At 34.8% G+C, this 27529-nt stretch overlaps 1 protein-coding gene across 4 annotated transcripts in view; it reads left to right on the plus strand.

Moving 5' to 3' along the window:
- The first annotated feature begins 4760 nt into the window (after positions 1 to 4760).
- The window catches only part of LOC123715195 (potassium voltage-gated channel protein Shal), a 55140-nt gene continuing 32371 nt past the window's right edge, over positions 4761 to 27529 (plus strand). For all 4 annotated transcript variants that reach the window (XM_045670104.1, XM_045670107.1, XM_045670105.1 and 1 more), the window contains exon 1: positions 4761 to 5890. In XM_045670104.1, coding sequence (XP_045526060.1) covers positions 4776 to 5890 — 1115 coding nt within the window. In that variant the 5' untranslated portion in view covers positions 4761 to 4775. The remainder of the gene's footprint in view (positions 5891 to 27529) is intronic.

Below are 27529 nucleotides of genomic sequence, written 5' to 3' on the forward strand. Positions count from 1 at the left end.
ACAATTAATTAGTATAAGCTTCATTATATATAAGGGAAATGAGAAATCTAGTCCGATTGTGCAAACGTAGAGTTGGAAGCTTTACCTATGTATTAGATAGTATATTGCTCATAAATTACAAATTCTAGTCGATTTTGTTTTAGCAAAATTATTCAAAAAATCAAAGATAATAATTCGTGTTGAATCATAAAAACAATAATTTGAGTGTCAGAATTTTGTTTAATAATTTTTGATATTACTATAAAGACGATTTTTATGGAATATAGAAGCAAAGACAACGCACCTTTGTCTTAACAATGGAAGCGAAAAAACAACTGAAAAATAAACCTTAAACAAAGTTTTTATTTATTGAGAATAAAAAATTCTCCGTTTTTAAAGAAATGGAGTAGAATTTGTAACAATAACACGAAGACTTCGTAAAGCATAGTAGATTAAGGATAATTTTGTTTATTTAATGCTTATTTAAGATTAGTTAAATAAATTTTAATGTTATTTGTATAATAAGTTATTTATTTTATTCATAGTATTTTTACGCATTTGCAATTCATACAGCTCAGTATGTACCAAAGAAATGTGCAATTTCTTTAAATTTAAGTAAATCTATGAGTTAATGTACGATATTTTCGTAATATTTGTAATACATAAACCATAAAACAATTCGTTATTTGGCCGGCTGTTCCTCCAGCGTATCGTATGTATACATACTAACAGTTTAATATCCTATGTAATGTTTTATTATATGTATTAAATTCTGAATCATTCCAAGGCGCACAAGGCATTTAACTAAACAAATACTTCATCAAAATATATATTATACTAAGTAACTGCTATCAATTACCGAGATGTACGCGCGTGTTTTAGCGTCCTTTTGTCTAATCAGGACAACTGTGACAGGTTTTGCAACTTCATTACTATTAGGTATGATTATGATTAAAATTTTATCAAATGTAAGAATATTTCAAATCGTGTATTAACTGCATTTTATTGTACACAATAACTTCTGTTTGGACTGATTTATAATTTTTAAATACATATTGTACTTTTCTAGTCAAAAGAATAATTTATTATTATTATAAACTGTAAATTTTGTGCAATTACAATCGTTTTAATAAAATGTGTCCACGATGTAACTTAACTAAGAACTCGGAAGACGTAACATCCCAGGCTTGATACACTCTATTGAGAAATTCTATTTATTTTTGACAGATATGATGTCCTGTAGTAATTTAAATATGTGGATGAGTGAATATACATAGAACGCTTTCCATTCCATTTGTAAATAGTACGTAATTGGTGTAAGAATAAATGTACATTTTATAAAGTGAACTCTCTTTTCTTCCCATTTCTTCTATACTAAAATTCAATGGAATACGTAACTATATGGAGGTCCTTTCAAACTCGAACTTAACATAACTTTATTCGTATAGCTAAACAAGTATACATATGAACGTCAGAAAAGAAGTTAAATTAATTCTAAATCAACAACCGTAGAACGGTTATTGAAAACATTGTGAGGAAACTGGCTGTCTCAAACCCAGAAACATATTTGTATCTAAAAAAATAGAAAGGGATCAAGAATCTCACGGCAAAACCCATGTATCGTTGTAGCGCCATTGCGTTCTTATCAATATTAATGTGGTAAATCGAAAAGCCACATCATAAAATCCGTTATGATAACCGGAACAGACATACTGCCACATAGCGCGAGGTGTGAGCGCCTAACACCCACCAGGCATTTATTATTGTTATCTTTATTGAATGGTAATACACTAAAATATAATAAATAAAATTACAATTACTCCTACTAGCATTACGTGTTAAGGTGACTGTTCCTCCGTACTGATTTAAATAAATGGCAATACAAAAAACGGGCATGTAGACCTTACCTATCATGTCTACTCAGCGATCCACTAATATATTTAATAATACTAGAAACATAATAAAGTCCTACATGCCACCGTACGTCTAATTTAAGCCTAGTAAAATAGTATATTTCATTACGAGTGCGGAAAGCCTGTCATTGCAAAGAGTTCCGACAAATGTCTACCCAAGCCCAAACACAGCCGAAGGTGAGGGTTGACAGTCTGAACAAGTTGCAATGACGGTTCCGCACGTGTACTGAACAATTATTTTTGAACAGTTGCGAAAAAGCAAATGAAGCAATTCAATAAAACTTTTTTCTTTTTTCTCTTCCCTCCACGCAATAAATTCGACGTATGTAGATATAGATATGTAGCGACTTTTTGACATTTCCAATAAAATGTTCTCCGAAGCATTTTGTGCAATTATACTGAGTTCGGGTGGTGTTAATTCAAATAAAATATCGTCGAAATTACTCATTTTGTGCAAAACACAACTAAACTCGCAAAGAACACTTTTAGAAAATGGCGCCAACCATACAATATTTTTTTTGTTTTCTTCACCCATTCTCGGTAGGCAAATTTAATGAGATGAAATAAAATGAAACCTAACCTAACTCATTGAATCAAATCATTTAATCTATTATTGAAACAAATTAGTAGCTACTTTTTAGAAATATTTGCGTCAATCAAAAAACTTCTATGAAATTTTTGTAGTAAAGACTTCGTGGTTGGTTTTTCCTTTTTAATAGACATTATTTTGACAGTTGGGATAGAGAACGCACGATTTCGGAAAAGGTAAAGGAAAAGCTTGAGTATGTAAAACCCGACATCCCGAACGCTTTACTTCCCTGCAATACGCCACTTTTTGAGTAACTGTATTAAAAAATAAATTGTTATTCATATTCAGCCAGTGTCAGCCCACTTAAACTATGAATAAGACCGCATCTTCAAGGCCCCCGGGGTCCCCAATAGGGGCAGAACGTTATCAAACTCATTGGCGTATGACGTATCTTACTCTTAGATAATATTTAACGACAATAAAGGCTTTGCCGAGAGTTGTACTGCAGTCTACCTGTATTTTTAAAGAAAAAACTAATTACACTGTGAATACTGGGTTTTTTAAGTGAGTCTATTCCTGATTCTGAACTTTAACTGAGTTTAAATATTATATATATACTAAAATATTGTACTTGTTAGCGTAGGTCTGTAACGATTTGCACTGTGTCCGTTAAGGACAGGATACTCTACAGGATTTCTTCTTTTCTATTGCGAGTGGGTTCAGTGTTACGAATATCCTTATTTATATATCATATTCGTTAGATGAACACGTTAATTAACATTTTCTAAAGTCTTGATTATAGCGCCATCTCGTGTTTGATCAGAGAAATATGTGTTATTCATAAATTTAATATACTTCAAGTACTGCATAGGGGTTCAATTTATAGTAATATAGGGCGTAAATAAAGCGATAAATCGCTTGCAATTAAAAAAATATGAAATTTTAAATTTTAAACGCAATAATAATGTGTTTCACCATAACAGACAAACTGGCAAATATTTTAATTATTAAAAAAAAATAACGAATGTTATATACCTATACATATTTCTGTCCTTAGATCGAAATGAGAATGGCAATGGATATATTATGTTGTTGGTCTGAGCGACAATAGATCCTTTTATATGGGATGTTTACGAAGTGCACTTACTCGTTCAATAAAGGAAAACATTGCGATGAAACGGTCATCTCATGCCCATTAAACGACGGTTCAGCCGCAGAAAGTTAATGAAAACAAATATGCAACAAATCTGTAGTACAAGCCCTAAAGGGTTGTGCCACGGCTTTATGATGAACGACTGCTCTACGGTGGCTTACAATAAGCATTTGTTTTTCTCAAAAAATTATTTAGAATATAACCCAGGACCTCCTGGTAAAATGGCATATGCGTTACCTATCTACGGGGGTGATATCGTGCAACGATAACAAATCTCTCGTTTATTTTTACTTGAAACCATGTCCTCCATTGCTTTACGGTTTAAAAATACTAAACTTTTATGAATGATTAAATCTTGAAAGTTAATGCTCTCTTAAGGAGAGAGATAAAAGAGAAAACTGGTGCCCTAATTCTAATCGATGCAATTGAAAGAACGTAATAACTCTCAAGCCGGTCATTAGTGCAATCAATTTTCAACATTATGCCACCCCTATGCTGTCGACCTACTTCAAATAAACGGGCCAAGAAAACACAACCTCGCTTAAGAATTAAGAGTACCTTCGACGTAAAGCCTTTAGCAGAGACAATAGCGCTTTTAAAAAAAAATATTTTAAAGTGAAAAACATACAAAAGGTCGCTTAAGCTTAAAGATGTGTGATAGAGATAGAGCATTCGCGATTAATAGGCGTGTAAGAAGGATGGACGGATGAAAATCAATTTATTGACTGTGACGTCACGGCTTGCACATGCGTGTTTATGTCGGTGCCCGGGTAGAGTTGCTAGTGGTTGAAATTTCTTACTTGTCAAAGGAATATTTAGTATGAAAATTATAAACAATGTTACACTTGTTTCTATTTAAAACAACCAAAATCAAACCTACTGATTTCTTATTGATGGTTGCATGTCTTTATTTTAAATGGGCATAACTTTTACGGACTCGATTGTCTTTTTAACATAACAGCTTGCTTTGGTTTTTTAGTTATATTAGTAAGTTGACAAAAGTAGGTTTTATATAGTTACAAATCGTATGTCTGTAATGAAACAATACTTTTTCAAAATAATTGTATTATTTTAATATAATATTGGCGATTTCGAATATCCACATACTAGCAACACTTGCTCATCTGGGCGGGCTCCCGAAATAGCGCCACGAGGGGGGCACGAGCCAGTAGAGCGGCGACGGTGGCGCCGAAAGCACGTGATGGCGTCCGTCGCCGCATGGCTGCCTTTCGCGCGCGCCGCGGCCATCGGCTGGGTCCCTATAGCCACACACCCCCTTCCCCCCCCGCCGGTGCCCAAAGATAGGCGCCGTGCTGAGGATGAAAAGCTTCTAATTAATGTCTCTGGACGACGGTTTGAAACCTGGAGAAACACCTTGGAAAAATATCCAGACTCACTTCTTGGCTCCTCTGAAAGAGAGTTCTTCTATGATGAAGACAGCCGAGAGTACTTCTTTGATAGAGACCCTGATATATTCAGACACATACTCAATTACTACAGAACAGGAAAGCTACATTATCCAAAACATGAGTGCTTAACGGGTTATGATGAAGAGTTAGCGTTTTTCGGCATTTTGCCCGATGTTATTGGTGATTGTTGCTATGAAGACTATAGAGATAGGAAACGAGAGAATGCTGAGCGTCTTATGGATGACAAGCTCAGTGAAGCTGGCGACCAGAGTCTGCCACAGCTTACAGATTTGCGGCAAAAGATGTGGAGGGCGTTCGAGAACCCACACACATCAACTGCTGCTCTAGTATTTTACTATGTTACCGGATTTTTCATTGCCGTCTCAGTTATGGCAAACGTAGTTGAAACAGTTCCCTGCGGACATCGGCCAGGTCGCGCAGGGACCTTACCTTGTGGAGAGAGATATAAGATAGTATTCTTTTGTTTAGACACAGCCTGTGTCATGATTTTCACTGCTGAATATTTGTTGAGGCTCTTCGCAGCGCCAGATAGATGCAAATTCGTTAGATCGGTGATGTCGATCATTGATGTGGTGGCAATTTTGCCATATTATATTGGATTGGGGATTACTGACAACGATGATGTGTCAGGAGCCTTTGTGACCTTGAGAGTGTTTAGAGTGTTCAGAATCTTCAAGTTTTCAAGGCATTCGCAGGGATTACGTATCTTGGGTTATACTTTGAAGTCATGCGCCAGTGAGCTGGGATTTCTGGTCTTTTCCCTGGCGATGGCCATAATTATTTTTGCGACTGTTATGTTCTACGCTGAAAAGAATGAACAAGATACCAACTTCACTTCCATTCCTGCTGCTTTTTGGTACACCATTGTCACCATGACTACACTTGGGTAAGTTTGTTTTGTAAATTATAATAGTCTACAATTTGAAAATTTTATGTGTGTATTGTCAAAAAACCGGCTATATTGCGATATAATTTTCTGCTAAGGTGTATTGTCTATTTTTCTGTATTATAGTGAGGCAGAAATCTGTAAATAGTAAAAGCTGTGAAGAAGAAGATTGTAATTCCAAACTGCCACCTGTCGCCACGTTTATATATTAAACTGTCATGGCCGCCAAGGATTTCCCTCCATAAATTGATTCTGCTTAAATATTAATAAACGCCCGGATTGGTTGCGTATTGATGCGAAATTTTGTTCTGCAGATAATTTTATTACAGATAATCGTCATTTATAATTAATACGTAGTATTTTTATAAACAGGTTAACAATTGTACCTTCTTTGTTCAAAGAGTGTTCAGTATAAACGTTCTACTGATTCTTCGGATATTAAGATATTTTTCGCACAGTATCTAAATTTTTTTTATTTTTACAATTTTTTTCACCTCAGGGTTGTACTCTTGTGTTTACTTACGGAAGATCATACAATCCTTTTGTTCCATTTATGCAAATAATATTTGCCCAGCAAAAAATATTTCGGTTCACATTTTGGCCGAAGTTGTGTCAAATCAAAAGAATCGTGTCAATGACATTTTTCAACCATCCCTTTTGTTACATTAATGAAAACATTCGGATATGGAAAAGGGATTTGTGCTTCGTTGTATCGGCCAATGGTTGTCTGGTTCCGTGCTTATTGTGCTTTTTGATCTAGACTTTAAAGCTTTGAGTTTAAAACATGTTAGAAATAAACAAAAAAACCCCTTGCATGAGCTACAAAATGATAAGTCACTATAAAATATCATCAATTGTAGATAAAATAAAATGTGGTATAATTATTTTTGGTCGTGAAATACGGGAATATCAAGAAATTCTATTCGTATGTACTGGCGTAATAAACAATACAGTCACTGCACTTTTGATTTTTAAGGTTTTTAAGATGTTCATTGAATAAATAAATTGAATAATTAAAATATAGTTAGGTATATTCAAGAATTTGTTACTAAATTAGCGATAAATTAACACAGTATAAGGTTAAATTACCATTTTTTGCTTGTGATTAAACATAAAGGTTGATAAGTTATCAATCAATTCATATCAAATTCTTCTTTAAAAAGACTGTAAGGGCAAATCAGGGTAAGATAGAAACAAGCTGGAACAACGGCTCCTATGTCAAATTTAAATACATTTTTGACGTACGAGAGTCAAACCTAGCTTTTAAGTACCGTTATGATTATATTAACTAATCTTTGTGTAGATAATCTTTACCTTAACAATTGGGCTATATATTTTACGAGAAAAGCATGTTTAAAACACAACGTAACGTACACAAAAGCTTCCTGGCCATTTATCTTGAATTTAAGGAAACCCAAACGTTTGAAATTCGTAAATGACCCCTAATGGACCTTTCTGAAAGTTATAAAAAGGCTCTTTTAACTGTGTTTTTGACTAACAAGATACTCTAAGTAAGGTTATTTCCAAAATTCCAAAATAATCCTCTTTATTCATATTCTACCCGTATCTCTCAAACTCGTCTCGACAAAAATAATATGAACTTGTAGATGCCTTACAACAGAAGTGGTAATGCTCCCATTAATAATAATATGTGCATATAACAAGATGCACAGATAAAAGGTAGGCTTTAAAGACAATATGGAAAGAATCCTATCCATCCTCCCCCAAGGGCGAGGGCCGAGGCGAATGGAGAAAGAAAGCCATGGAGACCTTTACCTGTGAAGGGGTTCTGATCAGTGGGTAATGGAGGAACCCCTCTTAACTGTAAATTTTTGAAGATAATAATAATAAACAGGTAGGTATTATTAATTTTTATAATAGAAAAAAATGTTCGAACTCGTGAGACTTTTAAGTCTGATTGACGTTTTAGTCATACGCGTACATAATTTCTGCTAGAAATGACAATATGTTATGAATATAAATCATAAATAAGTCTATGTGTGTGTACATGAATAAAAGTTTAATATCATCTTAAAATGAATTCAGTCGCTTCAATACGAGCCATATAAGCTCTCGTATGTACCATGTTAGTAGGATTAAGTAAAGCCTTTTATATAAAATACTCTTCAGTCGGTCCTTTCAGAACATATTTGATGAAATATTTCAAACCTTAGCTACTTAATTATTTTATGTTTTGAATTTTAATTTTCTAATATTGAATATTTTTATGTCTAAGAAAATCATAAAAGGCAAAGTGGTAGGTAGAAGGAGACCTGGCCGCATAAGCACGTCATGGTTCAAAAATCTTAGACGTTAGTTTGGTTACCAAGTCATTGTTCAGAAGTGCGGATTCCAAAGTTAAAGTAACCATGATTATCGCCAACATTCAAAAGGAGATAGCACTATTTTAAGAAGTCTAAGAAAATATGAATAATAAATGTCGTAATCTGTTTTATAGATAATTTTCTTCAGAGAGGTGTTCCATTGATCAGCTAATTATGGTTTCGCCGGGATATTTGACTGTTTTAAAAAAATCCAAAAAATTAAAAATCAATACATCAAAATAATGATTAACTAATCATTTATTCATTTAGGTATCATAATGTACACTTATGAACGTCAATAAAGAAATACATACTAAATGCTTCTAATTTTACATTTACTGCTAGCTCTCAAAGCAAGGGCGTAGAACGGACGAGAAGAACTGGCAATAAACTCTCCGCCACTCTTTTTAAAGCCTTTTTAAATAAATTTTATCATTAGAAATGTAACATTATTTTTAGGCTTTTCCATGGTTTTAAAAAAATCTTGATTGATGACAAATGACAGTTGCAATAGTTATCTCAAAACATTTTATATTAATTTAGTAAATTAAAAAAAGACAGATTTCGCTTTTTGCACTGCTTGTTATCGTCATACAACGAGAAAATGCTGCCAGCTCTAATAGTATTGCTATAGCCGTTAAATTATAGTTAATATTCTATTATAAGTATCATATGGCAGTGAAAGCATGTCGTTGTAATTCAAATTTTAACCGAACTATCCCACCTGAGTACTACCAAACGTTTTATATAGTTCAATACTTCTTACATTACCGAAACGGTTAACTTTTAATAAGTATTTATCGGATAATTGTAATAACATAAGATGGATGTTTTTCAAAAGCATTTCTAGGTCAGTCATAAAGACGTGATATTTCACAGTATATGTGCCATTCTTTCTCGTAGATTGCAATATCTTCTGATACCCTCTTTGATACCTCTTTGATACTTTGATACCCTCATTTATATATTTGCAATTAAATACTTACAAAGATAAATCAAATCAAAATATATTTATTCCTACAGGTAGCTGCACACCTAGGAACGTATCGAAAAAAAAAGTGAAAAGGAACTCTCCGGCAGGCTTTTCAATTCCTTGTGAACGAAGTTTTTGGTAGTAAAAAAGGAAACATGGCGGCAAACGCAAATTTAAATTAAACATCTTTTCATAGCAATAAATAATACATAGTACAATATCTACGTCGTAATAGAAGACATTTGACCGATGGGTATAATATATAGTTTTATCCCCTTTTTCAATAATGACAATGAAATTAGAATGTCAATGCACTGTTGCCTTTCACAAAACAAATGCAAAATATAACACGAACTAAACTATAACGTAAATTACGCATGTACGTACTATACTTGCATCTGCGATTCGACTCAGAGTCTTCTTACATTTGATTTTTTAAAAATATATTTCTAAAGAATTGTCTAAGAAGGCACTGTTTCCATTTTTAAAATATTGCATTCCCATAACTGTCTGTTTTTTTAAACCCTCATATACCTTTCCTGACAAAAACTTACGTTACCCACGGGAGACAGAAAATGGAACTTTTAACAAAAATATTTTATACAGATTCATAACATTTAATTATATTAAAATAGGCAATTTGTTAGTCGTTTATTATGTTTGGAGAGTGTTGATCAGTTGCCAGCCTTTGATATTAATGTTGGGTTTGGGACAGTTATGCGGTTATCTAGGTCAATGCCTTTTCAGTAGTTTTTAGGTAAATCCTATTTTTCACCGTTTATAGAACTAGGAACTTAAGTTTTTTAAATGTATATTTTGATCTATTGCTTAGTACCTACCTGTATAATTCGTCCTAAACACATCTACCAACTAGATTTGCAGGAAGAACGCTCTTAGGTAAAAAGTCATGAAAATTACTCGTTTGAAGGTTTTGAGACCTGAAGAAGTTTTTCTAGATGTTTGAAAACCCATAATCACTCAATATACTATTGGGCAAGTTATATATGCTTTATTATATGTTTACGCGATTATACTGACTCACTACTACACACACTACAGCAATTTGAATGACTAATATTATTTTCGTATTCAGTAAAAATACTTTTAAAATTGAGTTTCAGTGGAAACATTTAGGAGGCGTTAATAACATAATATTGGTTACTTATGTTGAAATTTAACGACTTTTTTCAGGCCTTGAGTCTCTGAGGCATTAACCTATAACATTTTTTCTTGTTTACATGTTTTACTTAATAGTTATCGTATTAAACATATTCTTCTTTTTCTGTAAATTTGTGTGTTTTGTGAGGAACATTCTGAGGAAAGTGGTATATATTAGATTCAAAAAGGGGTTAAAAGGCACAGAAGGCTAGTGAAAAATGATAAAGAAAATAAATACATCCAGAAGCACTACCATCTGTCTCTGCTTCTTTCGGGTCAACCGTCTTCAGCTTGTAAACTCTCTATAATTAAATCCACCTTTTACTCTCAACGAAATATATTAACTTCTTGGGAATATTTTCTTGGTTATATGCTTCTTAATAATTCTACCCAGTCTACAGATTTACAAGTATAAATTTAAGTTTGTCATCCGTAATATCTCATATTTAGTATGTTTGCTCTGGGTTAGATATCTCATTAATTCTGTGTCACGCGCTTACTTTATTTTATCTATTTATAGTCGTTGCTGTTGAGAAAAGACAATTTGTCGTGAATCGATTTCAAGAAAGGTTGTTGAACGCTCTCGAAAAATATTTGTTTTTTTATGAAAACTTTTCTTTTCTTACAACTGTATTGTTAGAGATATTTCGTAGTAAGTTTATTTGAATAAGTATCGTCCTGTTTCCTTCAGAAGGCGAAACATGTACATAAATCTATAACCCGTGTCACCTCAACGTCCGTCGTTCAATAACTTAGCGTTTTTAAGGTAGCTTTTGTGCACCACCTCTATATGGAACCCGCAACTGAAGTGTTTCCGAATCAATTCGACTAAGGGTCCTTCAAGAAAAGCGCGTACCAATTCTTGTAAGGCAGGCACTCCTTGCGAGCCCTCTGAGTGAGTGTCAATATTATCACTGTCACATAATAACATCAGGTGGAGCTCCGCCACTTCTTATAAAAAAATTAGACTGCCCAAAGGACAAAGATACGAGAATTCCAACCGCATTTGTCAATTCGTTGATGTTACATGTGTTTCCTTATATCGCAAATAAAACATAGGAGAATCATGAGTACACAATAAAGTCTTATAAGCGAAATTAAAAAGTATTGACTACGTTGCGAATAAAACGTTTAGGATATGTAGACGCGAAACTCCATGTTACTCATACGGTGATTGTAACGTAACCTAGTGTTTTTCTTAGAATTGAATTAATTTTTCGTATTGGATATTTAAAAAATACACACACATATATATATGTATTTCGTTTTTTCGTCATTATCGTATTAGCTCAGTACTCTAAGTGAATAAAAAAATAACAATACAGAGTAACATTTTTTAAAGCAATTAGTATTGCTTTTTTGTATATATGAATATCTATATATGTACCTGAAATACACAAGAACGCTACTGTGAACTCACTCTGCTCACTCACTGACTCACTCAATCATTATACGTTATAATGATGTCGAGAGATATTTATTGATAAAGATAGTTATTGTTTATTCTGCATACCATTTCATTGGCGTTTTGATTTAAAAAATATTTTATGTTAAGTAAGGTTTTTAAAAGGAAAAAAGGAATAATATTGCGCATGAAATTATTCCTTAAAGGCTAGAAATAGCCTGTAAAGGTTAAAGGGCAATTAGTCGACTAGTTCATAATTAAGTTACGTAAACACCCCGAGCGTATCTGCGATTACCCTTACGGTACGGTGTTTCGCATAATTGATTGTTAAACTTAACTACAGTCTAACAGGTATATAAGTTTTGATATAGGTCCCAGGGTACCCGTTGGTCAAACATTCTTAGTAAATATTTTATAATTCCTATTATTAGAATATTTTTGGCATAGTGGCTTTACGCGTATGACTCTTATCCGTGGATGATCTCAGGAGGATCTCTCAATCTCCAGCTCTGCAAATAAACTCTCTATGTGCAGATATAACACTAGTTTGGAAAACATCGTAACGAAACCGACATGCTTTAGAACAGAATAGTCGGCATCAGACACAGAAGTCTGATCACTTGCACATTAGACCTAAAAAGATTGTAGCGCCACTCGTTATTTTAAATACTATTCGGTATTGTATAAATATATTATTTACAAAACAGGCTGAGAAGTATGTAATAACATAGAAATACTGGTATTCTTAGGTAATGGAATTCGGTTCTCCATACTATTTATAAAGAAAAAGCGGCGAATTCTTTACATTTATATCGCTATTGTATGATCAAAGGGTTCTATTGTCACTGAATTATTTTTATTCTAAGATTAATTTAGATGAAAGAATTCGAAAGAAAATTAACGTCGAAACAGCAGTTTAAAAACATATTAAGATACGAATATCTTGTCTTCATTAATCAAATGATTCTTTCTAAGCTTGTCAAAACAAAATAATAAATTACTAAATAACGCATATATTTTGACGTTGTTACGAAACTGTCGCAAACTTGACCTACATATCCTAATTACCTGAAGACGAAAAGGCAAAAGATTTCTTTCGTCAATTATAACTTTGCTTTTAGATTTTTAGACAGAAGCTTTATCGTATTTTGTTTTCATTTGCTATGGATTTCATTCTCATATTCTTAAATAATATTCCCTATTAAGTCAAGATACAAAAGAACGTGATAATGTTTGTCAATCACGCGATACGTTAGTTACGGAAATATTGAATAATACATATGCTATATATATTCTTTTGCCATTCTCTTTCTTAGAACCATCCGAGGTTATGACTCTCCTATTCCTAGGATGTAAGTTAGTTAATAAATATTCCCCTTGAAATGGACCTCTTTCACCACTCTTAAACGAATCGCAGAGTTAATTCCAAATATTTACAGTTAAAGGCATTTTTTTTCTTACTAATAGTATTTAGTATAAAGCAGGCTGTGTTTGCCTGTGGAATTGTTTTGTTATTGTTGTTTGTTTCTAAGATTTTATTGTAATGCCTGTTGGCGAACGTATTTTATATAAATGACTATGCTATAAAAAAAATTACAAATTCTCAAACTCACAAACAAGCAGCCGACAAACACACACACATGGTACGTACTTTCGAATATATGCATAGTACACACAGTAGTTTATTAGAATAGCTTAAAGCTTAAAATAGTAGTTGATTAAATACATAAATGTAAATCAGTGATCCTGCTTTTGTCATAATTTGATGAAATTTCGTTTGTTATAATTAAAATTTCGTTGCACTGCATTTCGTTAATGTACTGAAAAAGTTAAGTGACGTTAAGTGTCAGAATGAACAAGGCTGAAAAGGGAAAACACGGTAATCTTGTGTGCACTCTCGTTTGAATCGATAACACATTGGCAGTCTAAGTGTGATTCACAGTCGCGCCATAATATGCATTCCGTGCCAATTCTTGAGGTTACCTAGACTTGTCTGCGCCTAAATATCTATTCAATAAATAAGAAGGCGGAGCTCATAACCGGGAGCAAAAACTGGGTGCAAAAACATAAATAATAATGTATTTTTAATTTAATTAGAGTGTCAAAGTACAATTGGGAATATTAAACATTCTCCTCTCTTAAACTATCTAGCGGCTTCAATAACTTTGGGGTGACTAGTACATATCGTCATCTATAAAAGTTAATCCTCAAAACACTAAAATATCAAGGATCAGATAGAGTTCAGCAAGGTTTAGTCCACTTGAAACTTACGTGGAGGAACCTGGGAGACTGCAATGATGTGGCTTTGTTAGTCCTGCAGTGATGATTTTTTACTTAGCACTTGATGAGTTAAGTCAACCTTTTAGTAAGTATTTGTAATTCGTAAATGACTCACTCACTTATGCGTAACCTAGTCATAATAGAAGAAGTTAATAATATATATTTAATATTATTTGAAAATCAAATAGAAACAAAAACAAAATGGGGAACAAAGAAATGAATGCTTAAACAATCTAAATTCAACCTTTATGAAAATGAAAACGAATGTTAATTAACTGTTTCAGTTGCAAATTGTTATAATGAAAACGTTTAAGGGTCCGAGATCACTGACTGATGTTTTTAATTTTTACATAGAAAGAACGGAGTGGTCTTACGTAAGACGTACATTCAAACTCTGGGTATATGTATAGATTTTGTTTCCAAATCCTTCTAGCTATTGCAAGAAATTCTAGCAATGTTCGAAATACATAATTTCAATTTAAGAATTTTTGATCCCAAATATATTTTCTCGGCCAAACGTCACATTTATTAGTTGAGTCATTGTTGAGATTTACTCGGGTTACGTGAGACAAATTTTTTATTTTGTTTATTATAATTGATAATAGTTACGTCCACTATTTAGAATTGTATTGTGAGTGTTTAGTGCGTTTTTGAGAACTATCGTGAGGCAAGGTATCACAAGGTATAGCATCAGTCTAACCTCTCTTTGTTCCCAAACTAATAGAATTTCTCCAAATCCTTACGGCTCATAATATTGTGTGCCTTTCTTCCTGGTAAGAAGATATTGTGACGAGGTATGTACTCAGGACTTATTATTCTAGTATAAGATTGTGTATCGACGGCCACCGAACCATTCTTTGTGGTACACCCAAAATTCAAAGTCATGTACATATTGGCCATAAGAAAATTATCAAGAAACCTTACAGAAATCTGAAGCTAAACAAGGTACAAGTTAGGGTTGTAAATTTTACATAAAAACTAGAAATATGGGGCTCCCTAACTCGATATCGAATGAGGAAAGTATTCGTACGAAATCTCTAAATGTTCTGAATAATTTTAAAAAGGGTGGACTCTGAATGACACATGGCAGGTTGTTGTTTTTGCCCAGCCCGACCGATACAATAGCTTGTACGTCCCTTTTAAATATCCAAAACAGGGAAATAATACTGGTAACCCTATCTCGCGATACCTATTATCCTTTTGTCCGAAATATTCACATTTAATATTTCATTGAACCATATTTGGTATTAGAAATCTATATTCTATATACGGTATTTGGTTAATTTCGTAGATTCTTTACGATATAAGTTATGTATAGTTGGAAACTATCTATCTATACTGTATTTTTTTTGTATAACGGGGAGGGGGGAGCTGGCAAACGGGCAGGAGGCACATCTTAGGTTAAGCAATAAGACACTCACATTGTCTTTAGGCTCGCAAGTTGCGTTGCCGGTCTTTTAGTAATTGGTACGCGCTTTTCTTGACCCTAAGTCGAATTGTTTTGGAAATACTTCAGTGGGAAAAAAGCTGCATTAAAAACAGATGTCGTAATTAAACAACGCATATATCATAGGTTGGGGACAAAGTTTCTTCGCATTTTTTAAGAAAATTCACAATCTTTTTATTATAGTTTATTTACATTTAACTAAAGTATGTAGGTACCATTTTGTTCCATAACTTTTTGCCATCTTGTAGGTACGGACATGATCCCATTGCTATAGAATTGTTTGGGGCTTCTTCGCGACAATGGTTTTGGCAGTCCTCTCGTGATGTTGACACTGTCTAAAGAATTCCGAAGAGACCGAAACAGATGGAAATCTGAAGGTGCAAGGTCAGGACTATACGGCGGATGCATTAACACCTCCCAGCCAAGCTGTCTCAATTTTTTCTGAGAGGCTAAAGATGTGAGGTTTAGCGTTATACTAATGAAAAACCACACCCCTTTTGAGATTATTTCCGCACGCTTTCTCTCAACTTTTTGCTTTAATCTTATCCGTTGTTCGCATTAGAGTAGTGGTAATAGCTCATAATTAATAATGCCCTTCCAATCCCACCACACACACAGCATCACCTTGTTGCGCGTTAACCCGGGTTCCGGGGTCAGGGTTCACAGTCTGTGAAGCCTGACCGGTCTACGTGATCCAATTTTCATCACCAGTTATCAGCTTCTTCAAAACTGGTTCGGCTTCATTACGTCGTAATACAGAATCACAAATGTGTACATTATTTGGTTTCATACGGTTTCTTTCAGTGAGCTCGTGAGGTACCCAATTTTTTTTTTAAATGCGCCAAAATTGCTTTTTGGTCATTGAATCGTATCGAAAATTTATTGAAACAGATTCATAAATCTGAGGCCCAGACCTAAAGAAGTTGTAGTCATTGATTATTATTATTATCAGTAAAAACTACTTCATTTCATTTAGGTTTCTATTCCATTTTTATACAAATAGAGTTAATAAAACAAACAATAATAAGAATTTTGTTAAACGAACAGCAAGTGAAATTATTGGTAACTAGTTACCCCCTAATTATAACAGTTAAATATATGTAATTAATATAAACACAGTCACAAGCCCGTTTGTTCAACTCGAACAATCTAAACACGCAAACCACGCGTTGTTTGACCTTTGTGTAACTACAACAATTCTCATACAACTGTTGTAACTAATTTATTCTACTGACTGTTTTAACCAACTTTGTAGCTTAAAAAGGTATTAAATTGATGTTTAAATTTACTATTTTTCATATGTAGCTACGGCTGTTCTTATTCAATTTACTTTTATTATATTAATAACATACGATTTTGTATTTAGAAAGAGAAATAGCTTCAACTTACTTTATATATTTAATTGTCTTATTTACATAAATTAAAAATTAAAGAACTCATGGAAATGAAAAGGACCTTATGTATGTTATGTATATGTCTACCGCAACTAGTAGAATTTGAATGTTATTGTCTTTTTTTACTTTCTATCTTAATATCAAAACAGTATCAAACAACAAATTTGCAACAAATTTGAATCAAATACCGGCCCACTTAAACTATTATTTCGCCGGGTATCAAATTTAGAAACGCTCCGCTAATTACAAGTCATCGCAATAAATCATATTTTATTTTAAATTCACAAATGAAACCGCTTTAAAAATTAAAAACAGTTAAAGAATGTTCACCTTAAACTCGACATAACAAAAATTTCATCACTGCATTAAAAACTGAATAATTTATTACAACACTTTAATGAAAATTCCGACAGAAATAACTCCCTCACATTTTGTTTACAATTTTTTACGATACTGATTCATGTACCTGAGCAATGTTTGTTTGCCAGACGAAACAATTATTTCTATGAAGTCGTTCCGGAGTTTTTAAACTGTCAATAAAATGTTATCGGCGAATTTAACAAAACGATTTATTCGTCTATCTCGAATAGTAAGGCTAATTAATAAAGCTAATTCTCAATCCTGCATTGGAAATTCTACGCATTAATATTTTACCTATAAGCGTAAAGTTTATTTTTAAATAAAAACATACCCTGGCCTTTAGAATTAACGATTTTAAATTATAAATTTTGAAAATAGAATTCTGAAACTTACACGACGGATGATGGCACTTATTGCTTTGCATTAAAATGTCAAATGGAATGTATTCTCGCTAGTCTGTGATTGGTCAATAGACAAAAATTATGCGATGCATATAAAGCAAGGACCATCTTTTATATCTATCTATGAAAATAAAAGAGAAAAAAATAGATGCTCTGGAAATGTGAGGTTGGAGGCGGATGCTAAGGATTCTCGGGACAGCTAAGGATACAAACGTGTCCATAATAAGACGGCTACAGGTAAGTAATCGTCTTTTGTCACTTTGTTACCAACGTAGTCTGAGTTTTTTGGACATATAACACGCCAGAAAGTTAAGAAAAGCTTAAAGTGGCTGGCCTACTTGCTGGACCGATCAAGTGAAGGCGCTTACAGATCTTACTGTCTACCCTGGCCCAGAGGCTTGCCGTACACAGGCGAGTGGAAACAGTTGTCCGGCACTACTAACATGACCTTCAGAAGATCGCGACTGAAAAAAATAAAGCAAGAAAATTTCAGTGTACCACTTTAAATAAAAACTTAAATACTATGGTCAGGCATCATCAATGCGTAGGTGCATACCTTCGTGTTTGTATAGGATACTCATGTAAGACATAAAATTGAAAAACCAACAAAGATGAAAAATAAGATAATTTAAAAATACAATACCACATTCTCGAGTGCATTAAATTTTATGACGCACTCAACACAACGTGTAACTGCGTCAAACGTATATTTGTATTTATAACCTTTGAAAACGTAAAGCCAAGTAACCTTGCTTTCCAGTCCTTTTATTTTTAAATTACACTAACATATCCGAGCCTCGTAAAGAAATTTTTTGGAAAGTTTAGTCCCTTTTCATCGCAGTATGTATTCTATACTACCAATAGATGTGTTTCCTTATTTGCGATGTATGAAGTGAGTATTCAAAGTATAAAGCTGTTGTAAATTTTAGATTTTAATTCAAAGCCTATCCAAATTTAGAATTGTTTCTTTAGGCATGTTAAGCAGTATGTTTTTTCATACCGATTAGGAGTTATAATTATATTTTAATTCTAATTAAAATATATTTAATCAAGCTTATATAAATATTATTAATAAAGCCTTAATTAAAAATATATATAAAATGAACACAAAGTCGGGGTCAGGTTGTTAGTGAACAAGAAACTAATAAAGAATGTAATATTCCCTAGAAAAAAAATCGTTGCACAACTTCCAAGACTTTAAAGTTCAATAAAGCACTTTTAGCGGCCGACCCACTTCCGTTTCTGGCTTAATTGAAAGCTCTACTTATAATATAGCTGTTAAAAACTTATTATGTCTTCTTATGTATGAAGATATTTTAAGTTACATATTATGCAAATCTGTATTAACAACCTTAAATCATAATTATATATAAACTTGGAGGTGAAACTAATTAAATGTTTCAAACCGTTCCGCAAAACCGTTAATTAATTCCAGATGTTTTAGACTCATATTATCTAAGCTAAATTTTATTCGGGTCTGGAGTTAAGTCGAATATTAAAATATATATCATTAAAAAAATATATTGTTTGTCACGCGAGTTCGTTGGAACTCTTAAGTTCGTTAGAATGAACGAGACAAAGCAATTTAACCTTTATAACAATTACATAAGTCGTTAAACTTTAATGAAATTAAATGAAAACGTTCACATGTAGTCATTAAAATGATTTGTCGAGGACTCTCGACGAACACAAAATTCGGGCTCGAGTTACGAGCTTTGCCATTTTACACGCAACTTGTTTTATTGCTTTGTACGCTGATAGTATGTTTGTTAATGGTATATGTTGTCGTCTGATTGGAGAACTAACAATTTAATTTTATGTCCAAGTATTTTATGATAATACAGTTTAAAAAAGGCTACAGATATAATAAGGGATAATTAGTCATTGAATTACGTTTTACAGGTCCTGCACAATTCAGATATTTTTGTTTTAAATTTACAAACAGAAGTCATATTCGTAACACCATATAATACAAGTTCTGTCAACAGTCATACAAGGTAAAGTGGCAGGTAGAACGAGACCTAGCCGCAGACACACGTATTGGTTGAAAAATCTTAGACAATAGTTTGGTCAAAGCACAAAGTGATTGTTCAACCAAAATTAAAGTAGTCATAAGGAACTTTCGAAAGGAGAAGGCACTATAGTGCCTTCCGGGAAGAAGATCAATAAATTATTTAATGAAATAAAATCCATTTTGTTTCATTAAAACTGTTTAGCGTCTCTTTCTAACAAATTAATTTACTCTTTGGTCAAATGAAAGAGATCGCTTTTGACAAAACTAATTCGGACTTATTAAAACGTAAATCGAAATCGTGGTTACAAGGTCTTTTTCATCATGGTCACAATGGTAATGGTGCAAGTTACATAAATGGGTTGATTTATGACTAAAAATGATTTATGACTTTCTGTCTGAAGGTCGTCTGCTTGTAGGCTGGTTTTCAGCTAGGGTGACGGTGCTGCAACAACGAGAACTAAGGTGCTTCCGCTGTTTGCAAGCTGGTCATGTTCCAGCTCGTTGTACGGCGGAAATAGACCGTAGTAAGTCTTGTTACCGGTGTGGCCAGCCAGGTCATCGTGCGTCTGTTCATCCAAACCGCAATGTCCTCTGTGTATTGCGGCAGGTAAAACAGCGGATCATCGACTGGGGGGGAAAGCTTGTACTGCTCCCAGTCAAAAGTTGCCGAGAAGATTCAACACGAAGGTTTCAGTAGAACCATCTTTGTGCAGTGACATAATGGAGACCCAAGAAATTGTAATTAGTTAGTATGGATCTACGTTTTATTCAATCTAACCTGAACCACTGTGCAAGTGCTCAAGACCTTTTATTTCAGAGTTTGACACAGTGGATCGTTAATATAGGGATTGTTTCAGAACCATACATGGTTCCAGATAAAAACAACTGGGTCGGTGACCGTGATGGTCTTGTTGCGATTTTTATAAATGATGTCAACTTGCTGTCAGTTGCTTCAACAATGCAGGGTAGAGGTTGTGTTGCTTTAAAAATTGGAAGAATTGCAGTTGTCGGTGCTTATTTTTCCCCTAATAAAACGGTTGCTGAATTTGAAACGTTTTTGTCCGAACTGGGCTGTCTTATTTCATGGTGTCGACCGCTCGATCTTATTGTCGCTGGAGACTTCAATACAGTGTGGGGGTCTCCAGTAACTGATGAACGTGGTGACGCTTTGTTGGATTGGTTAGCTGCTCAAAATTTGGTGTCTCTGAATCGGGGTAATGTTCAGACTTGCGTACGTGTGAATGGTGGCTCTATTGTGGACGTTACTTTTTCAAGTCTTGCACTTGCAAGTTATGTTTATAGATGGAGGGTGTTGTCAGATGTTGAAACTTTATCAGACTACAAGTACATTCGCTTTGACATCAATGATTCTTCTGTAAGTATTCCGGGTCCTGCTCCATCTGAGATAGGTCCTAGATGGTCCCGAAAAAATCTAGACAAAGATGCACTTTTCGAGGTATCGTTAGTAGAAGCTTGGAATCCCAAACCTTCAAATATTACAATTGATTCTGAGGTGGAATGGTTTAGGAACTCACTCACTCGTATCAGTGACGTTGCTATGCCCCGGATCGTTCCCATCTCACTTAAGCAAAGCGTCTATTGGTGGTAATCCGAACTAGCCCAACTACGAGCGGAGTGTGTTAAGGCACGTCGCCGGTACACGCGTTTTAGAAGAAGGCATCTCAGTTACCGTGATCAGGACGAAGAGGCAAGTTTATATTCTTCTTATCAAGCAGCAAAAAGGGCTCTTCGGATGGAAATAGCTGAAGCAAAGGATAGGGCATGGAAGGAGCTCCTGAACTCCTTGGATCGTGATATGTGGGGGCGACCATATAATATTGTCTGGAGGCCGCCGCTAACATCCACAATGGAGCCAACGTTTCTTGAGATGGTTGTTACATGGCTGTTTCCTTGTGATTCTATTCCTTTTATTAATGTCGACTTTGATCGTTCAGAGGATATTCCTGAGGTGTCAGAGGGTGAGTTAGGGGCAGGTATTTTTAAAATTCAAAACAAAAGAACCGCTCCTGGTCCTGATGGATTGCATGGAACGGTTTTGGCGCAATCTCTTGGTTTATCTAACAGGTTTCGAGATCTCCTTTCTGATCTTTTGAGGAACGGCATATTCCCTAGTAGCTGGAAAGTCGGTCAATTGCTTCTTCTTAGGAAGTTCGGGAAACCGGTAGATTCACCTTCGGCGTATCGACCTATTGTTTTACTTCCTGAGGTGGGAAAACTGTTTGAGCGAATAATTGTCTCGCACCTCGAGAAGCATCTTCTGATCGTTGGTCCAAATCTGTCTGATTCTCAATTCGGTTTTCGGCGTGCTCGCTCTACAATTGACGCCTTAGCTAGGTTAAGGGACTTGTGCGAAGAAACTGTCTCTGGTGGTGGGGTTGTGTTGGCGGTTTCGCTAGATATTGCGAATGCATTCAATACTATTCCCTGGAGAGCGATTATGGACGGTCTCTTTTATCATGGTGTGCCTGTTTACTTACGACATGTAGTAGGAGCTTATCTCTCTGAACGATCGATCATATATCCAAGTCGGGAGGGTTGGAGATGTTATCAGGTTTGATGTGGAGTTCCCCAAGGGTCGGTTCTTAGGCCCCTTTTGTGGAACATTGGATTTGATGCAGTCCTTCGAGGTAGACTGATGCCAGAAGTAGGCTTAATATGTTATGCTGACGATACCCTTGTGACGGCCAAGGGATGTAATTATCAAGAGGCGAGTTTGATAGCTGCTGCTGGAGTAGAACAAGTAGTGACTCGTATAAGGTGACTTGGTCTTCGAGTGGCTTTACAAAAATCTGAAGTCATTTGTTTTGCTAGGAGGTCTCCACCTAGAGGCGCTGAAATAATTGTAGATGGCGTTCATATGGCAGTAAAGTCGACTTTGAAATACCTCGGGTTGGTTCTCGATGCCCGTCGGACTTTCAAAGCTCATTTTGCAGCCCTGGCACCCAAGCTTGATTCAACTGCAATGGCTTTGGGTCGTATAATGCCAAATATCGGTGGGCCAGGCGAGGGCTGTAGGCTTCTTTATGCTGGTGTAGTACGTGCGAAAGCTCTTTCTGGTTGTCCGATATGGGCGGATAAGTTGACATTTTACAACAAAGGTATACTGAGGCGGTCACAGCGTAAAGTTGCCATTAGAATTGCGAGGGCATACCGTACAGTATCCTGTGATGCAGCATGTGTCATAGCCGCCACTCCACCTTGGCACGTGGAAGCTCTGGCTTTGGGAGACATTTTTTGGAGAAGAGCTGAAACCAGGAGTGGTGGTTTTGACCCACCTCTGGAGGTAGTCAAGGTGTGGAAGGAGGAGTATCGCCGCTTAATTTTGCAAGAATGTAGGGAAGAGTTAAGTGAATGTCGGTTTGGTTTACATACCGTTGATCTTATTCGTCCCTTTTTGAAACACTGGGTGGACCGACGGTGGGGATCGCTTTCCTATCGGCTCGTGCAGGTTCTCTCTGGCCATGGATGCTTCGGAAGTTATCTGCATCGAATCGTTGGAAGAGAGGCGACACCATGTCATCATTGTGACTGTATAGATGATACGGTGAGGCATACAGTGGAGGAGTGTCCAGCTTGGGACTACTTTCGCTCGGTGCTTGCTGATAGCATTGATGGCAATCTGTCGCTTCCACTAATTATTCAAAGAATGGTGAAAGCTGACAATGACGGTCCTTGGAATGCCTTCAAGGCTTTTTATGAGGCCGTCATGATTCAGAAAGAGAATGCGGAGCGTCAGCGTGAAAATGATTCAGATGCTCCGCCAGTAAGGAAACGACGACCGGGGCAGCGACGCCGTGTTTTCGCACGTCTGCCCTAAGTTAAGATTTGGAAGATTTGTGTGTGAGAGGAGTCATGTGGCATTGTGGCATTCGCGTTTGGCGGGGGTAAGGATAGGGCTCAGCTGTTACCTGCCGTCGCCCTTTGGCGAGCTGAAGTCATCCGTCAGGTTTTAGTGGGTAGGGTTTATTAAGTCTGAGTCCCACATAGTCCCTGCTGGTGTGAAATACCGTAGGGATATGCGTAAAAGCATTTCCTGACGAAAAAAAAATGACTAAAAACGCAAAAGTTGAGTTTAGTAATCGTACCCAAAACACACACATACTTACGTGCTACTTACGCAAAGGACCTACATGAGTACCTAAGTTTTTATCACACCAGTAAAGGCTAATTATTTACCCACTTCTCATTGATTTCGCCAATGAAATCGGAAATGAAAACTATTAACCTAAACGTTTCCAGTTTAAAAATAAGTCAAATTTAAAGGAATTTTATTACAAGTGGATTAGAATTTTGGCGCCAAAAATGAACACGTGTTCAACAATCTATTAATAAAGATATATAACAAACAGAAAGTGAAGGAAGATAATTTTTAGATACATTTAATACTCAACTGGCGGTCTGCCAACTATTGTAATTATTGTACTCGTTATTTGTTAAGGAGTAATCATTTTTCGATATTTTCATGCGATTGTGTGAAGATATATCATCTACATATTCTAAGCTTTATTAGAATCTTATCTGTTATTAATTAATGTGTAACGAACCTATAATCTTGTATGCATGTTGTGTGCATTACCATAATATAAGATTCATTTACAAACACAATTAAATAGAACCTACTATATTTTTTGTTTACAAAAATCATGCGAGCATTTTTTGAGCCTAATGGTGAAGGAAAACATCGTGAGGAAACCGGCTTGCCTTAGACCTAAAAAGTCTACGGCGTGCGTCAGGCACAGAAGGCTGATCACCTAATTGCATATTAGATTAACAAATGATCATGAAACAGTTACGGAAATCTGAAGCCCAGACCTAAAAAGGTTGTAGTGCCATTGATTTTTTTAAATCACTTAGAGATATCCTATGGATGTATATATGTTTCTGAATCGGTTTATTGATATTGTTTGGCCACTTCTCAATTTGTTCAATCTGTTTTGTTTTTTTTATATTTTCTTACGTTTTGAATTTGGGAATACTGTACTCTTCAAGCACCAATGATAAATTATGTGTGATACTAATTGTTATGGTGGCATCCGAAAGAATATTAAGTATACTAAAAGCTCATTTATAGTTACATTGACGATGTCAAATAATTTGCTATGACTTCATTAATTATTTTTATTCTATTGGATGCTGTTGTATAACCACCTTCTAAGATATGCAGTGTTTTCAGTAGTAGGAAGTTGATTAAGTGTATCAAGTACAGCTAAGTTGAATATAAAAATCAACAATAAAAATCTCTTTTGAACAAAGCATTTGATAGAAAGAGACTTTACACTTTGCACTTTACAAATCTATGGCTGTTCAATTGGTATACTTTATCTAAGGGCAAAATGACATTTGTCTATTACCACTGACAATCAAACGTATACATATCAAACCGTCCGCGACATAATTACATAAATGACAAATACTAATATTAACATCTGCAATGCATACAATAACATTAATATATGTACAATCCCGCAGTCATTAAGCTCATATTTCATGAGTTATTGATGATATAACAAATATTTATAATATACTCTCATAAATAAAACTGGTTTGGACTGTTATGTGGTTTTACCAATTGAATAATACATGTCTTATAAATGTATTGTGGATTGTACAGATTACAGTATGTATATAAAAATCTGATAATCTGGTACGTGGGTAACACTGAAAACGTTTAGAACTAGCCAGTTAGAAACATTGCGTGAAACATGTTTTTTTTTTGAATTTCAACTTTAGAACTCGTTGGTAACCTAATGTAGTATATTGCATTAATTTGTAATTTGTTTTTGTCAATTGGCGGCAAATCTAAAACTGAAACGTGAAAATGAACCTAACGCGAGACAATTTTCGGTCAATGATTTATTATGACTTTCGTTGTGGGCTTAACCAACAACAAAGCTATGATAGGTTGCGATTAGAATTTCTTAATGATACCCCATCTCGTGCAATCAAAAATCCCGCGTGCGGGAAGACCTTTAACATCGACTACTGAAGATAACATCAGTGCTGTGCGACGCTTGGTAGAGGAAGATAAGAGAGTGACCCATCAGCAGATACGGGCAAGTCTAGGCATGGGTATGAGTCAAGTTCAAAAAATATTACACGCACATTAAGGCGTCAGAAAGCTTTGTACCAGATGGATTACCCATACTTTAACCGACGCCCAGAAACACCTTCGCATGGACTGGTGTCGTCAAATGTTAGATAAATTCAACGGCGGTAACTCAAATGCTGTATTTGATATCGTCACAGGTGATGAAAGCTCGATATATTGCTACGAATTCGAAACCAAAAGACAATCAGCACAGTGGGTTTGTGTGTTTCCTTTCAAGGATCGGCTAACTAAGGAAAAGAAAGGAAATAGTCAAGGACTAAAGATGATTGCCTCGTTTCGTTCTTTGGTCGGAAAGGTCATTTCGCGACAGTTGTGCTAGAAGTTGGAAGGACAGCTACATTAAGCCGTTTTTCTTTTTCTAAACATTTTCAGTGTTACATAGGTATAAGTGAATTACTTTATTTCATTGACTTCATTTGATGCACAAAACAACGCGACGACCTGTAACCTGTTCTATAAACTGCTCTGAAAATCTCACCTTCTGCGATGGGTACTTGCTACTTTGGGAGTGAATCAAAATCTGCTGAGAAATAGTAAAGTGACGAAGCTGAGCAGTTTCTGAAAGATCTCTGATTCTCAGAAGGTTGTAGCACCACTGTTTTTTTTTTAAATTTTGATTCATTAAGATTGCAACGATAAATATAAAGTGGTTTACAAGTAGTTTCCGGCAACGTACTTGCGAGCCTTCTGGTAATGTGAATGTGTCTATAGGCGGCTGCATCACTTAACATCGAAGAAGCTGCCCGTTTGTCTACTGTTACATTAACAAAAAATTAAAAAGTAAATACTGAGGTGTTATTACGATTACATATGCGTACAAAAACATCGGTAAGCCAAATTAACATAAATTATGGAAAATCAAACAAGTACCTCCATAGATTCTGGCCAATTCCTCTTAATAAAAAAGGTATTTGAATTTATTATTTCAATATTTCTCGTATTTCGTCATTATCTCCTCTCGATAAAAATAGAAGCTGGTTTCAATGTTAAGATTATATAATAATATTATATAAGCGGTTGATCCTGATTTGTTTAATGAAGGAGAAGTGATCTCGCACTCCAATATAGGCTTTTTTATATTAATATTCGAAGCTAATACGTTTATCGATATATTACATATAAGAGCCGATTGTAATACATGAACACATTGCAACACAACATTGCTTACATTTAGATCTGTTTTCATATGAAGTATTCGGGGATGACGGAATCTGTAATATATAACGCCTTATATCATTCATTTCATTATATATAATGTATTATATATATACTTTAACGATCCGATTTTAGAAAAAAATCCTTACTTTTACTGATTTGGATAACAACTTTAACAAATTGTATTTAACTTACTCAACAGTAGGTACGTTGTGACAAAAGTACCTACTGTTATATTTAGAAACGATTACTATGAATTATAATAAGTTTAGAAACCTATCTTGGCTAACCATTTTATGTAAAGATAACCACAGAAAATAGCTATGTGTTAACTTCCTGCTTTGGTATATTCAGAGAATTTTTATGTATGCATCCGTAGCGTTCAAGGCTTGTCTAAAGTTTGATTGACGTATTTCCGTTCGCTAAGCGTGTTATAACTCAACGCAATAAATTCGATTTTTCATGGAAAATTTGCTTATTTATAACATTACAGTTAAAAGAGAATGAGTGAGGCTAATATGGCCATAAGATTTTCGAGGTTAAAAAAATACCAATTTTAACCAAAAAATATAAATAATAAAAAATAATATGTTCAGAC

The sequence above is a fragment of the Pieris brassicae genome, chromosome 10 (genome assembly GCF_905147105.1).
Source record: "Pieris brassicae chromosome 10, ilPieBrab1.1, whole genome shotgun sequence".
Classification (NCBI taxonomy): Eukaryota; Metazoa; Arthropoda; class Insecta; order Lepidoptera; family Pieridae; genus Pieris; species Pieris brassicae.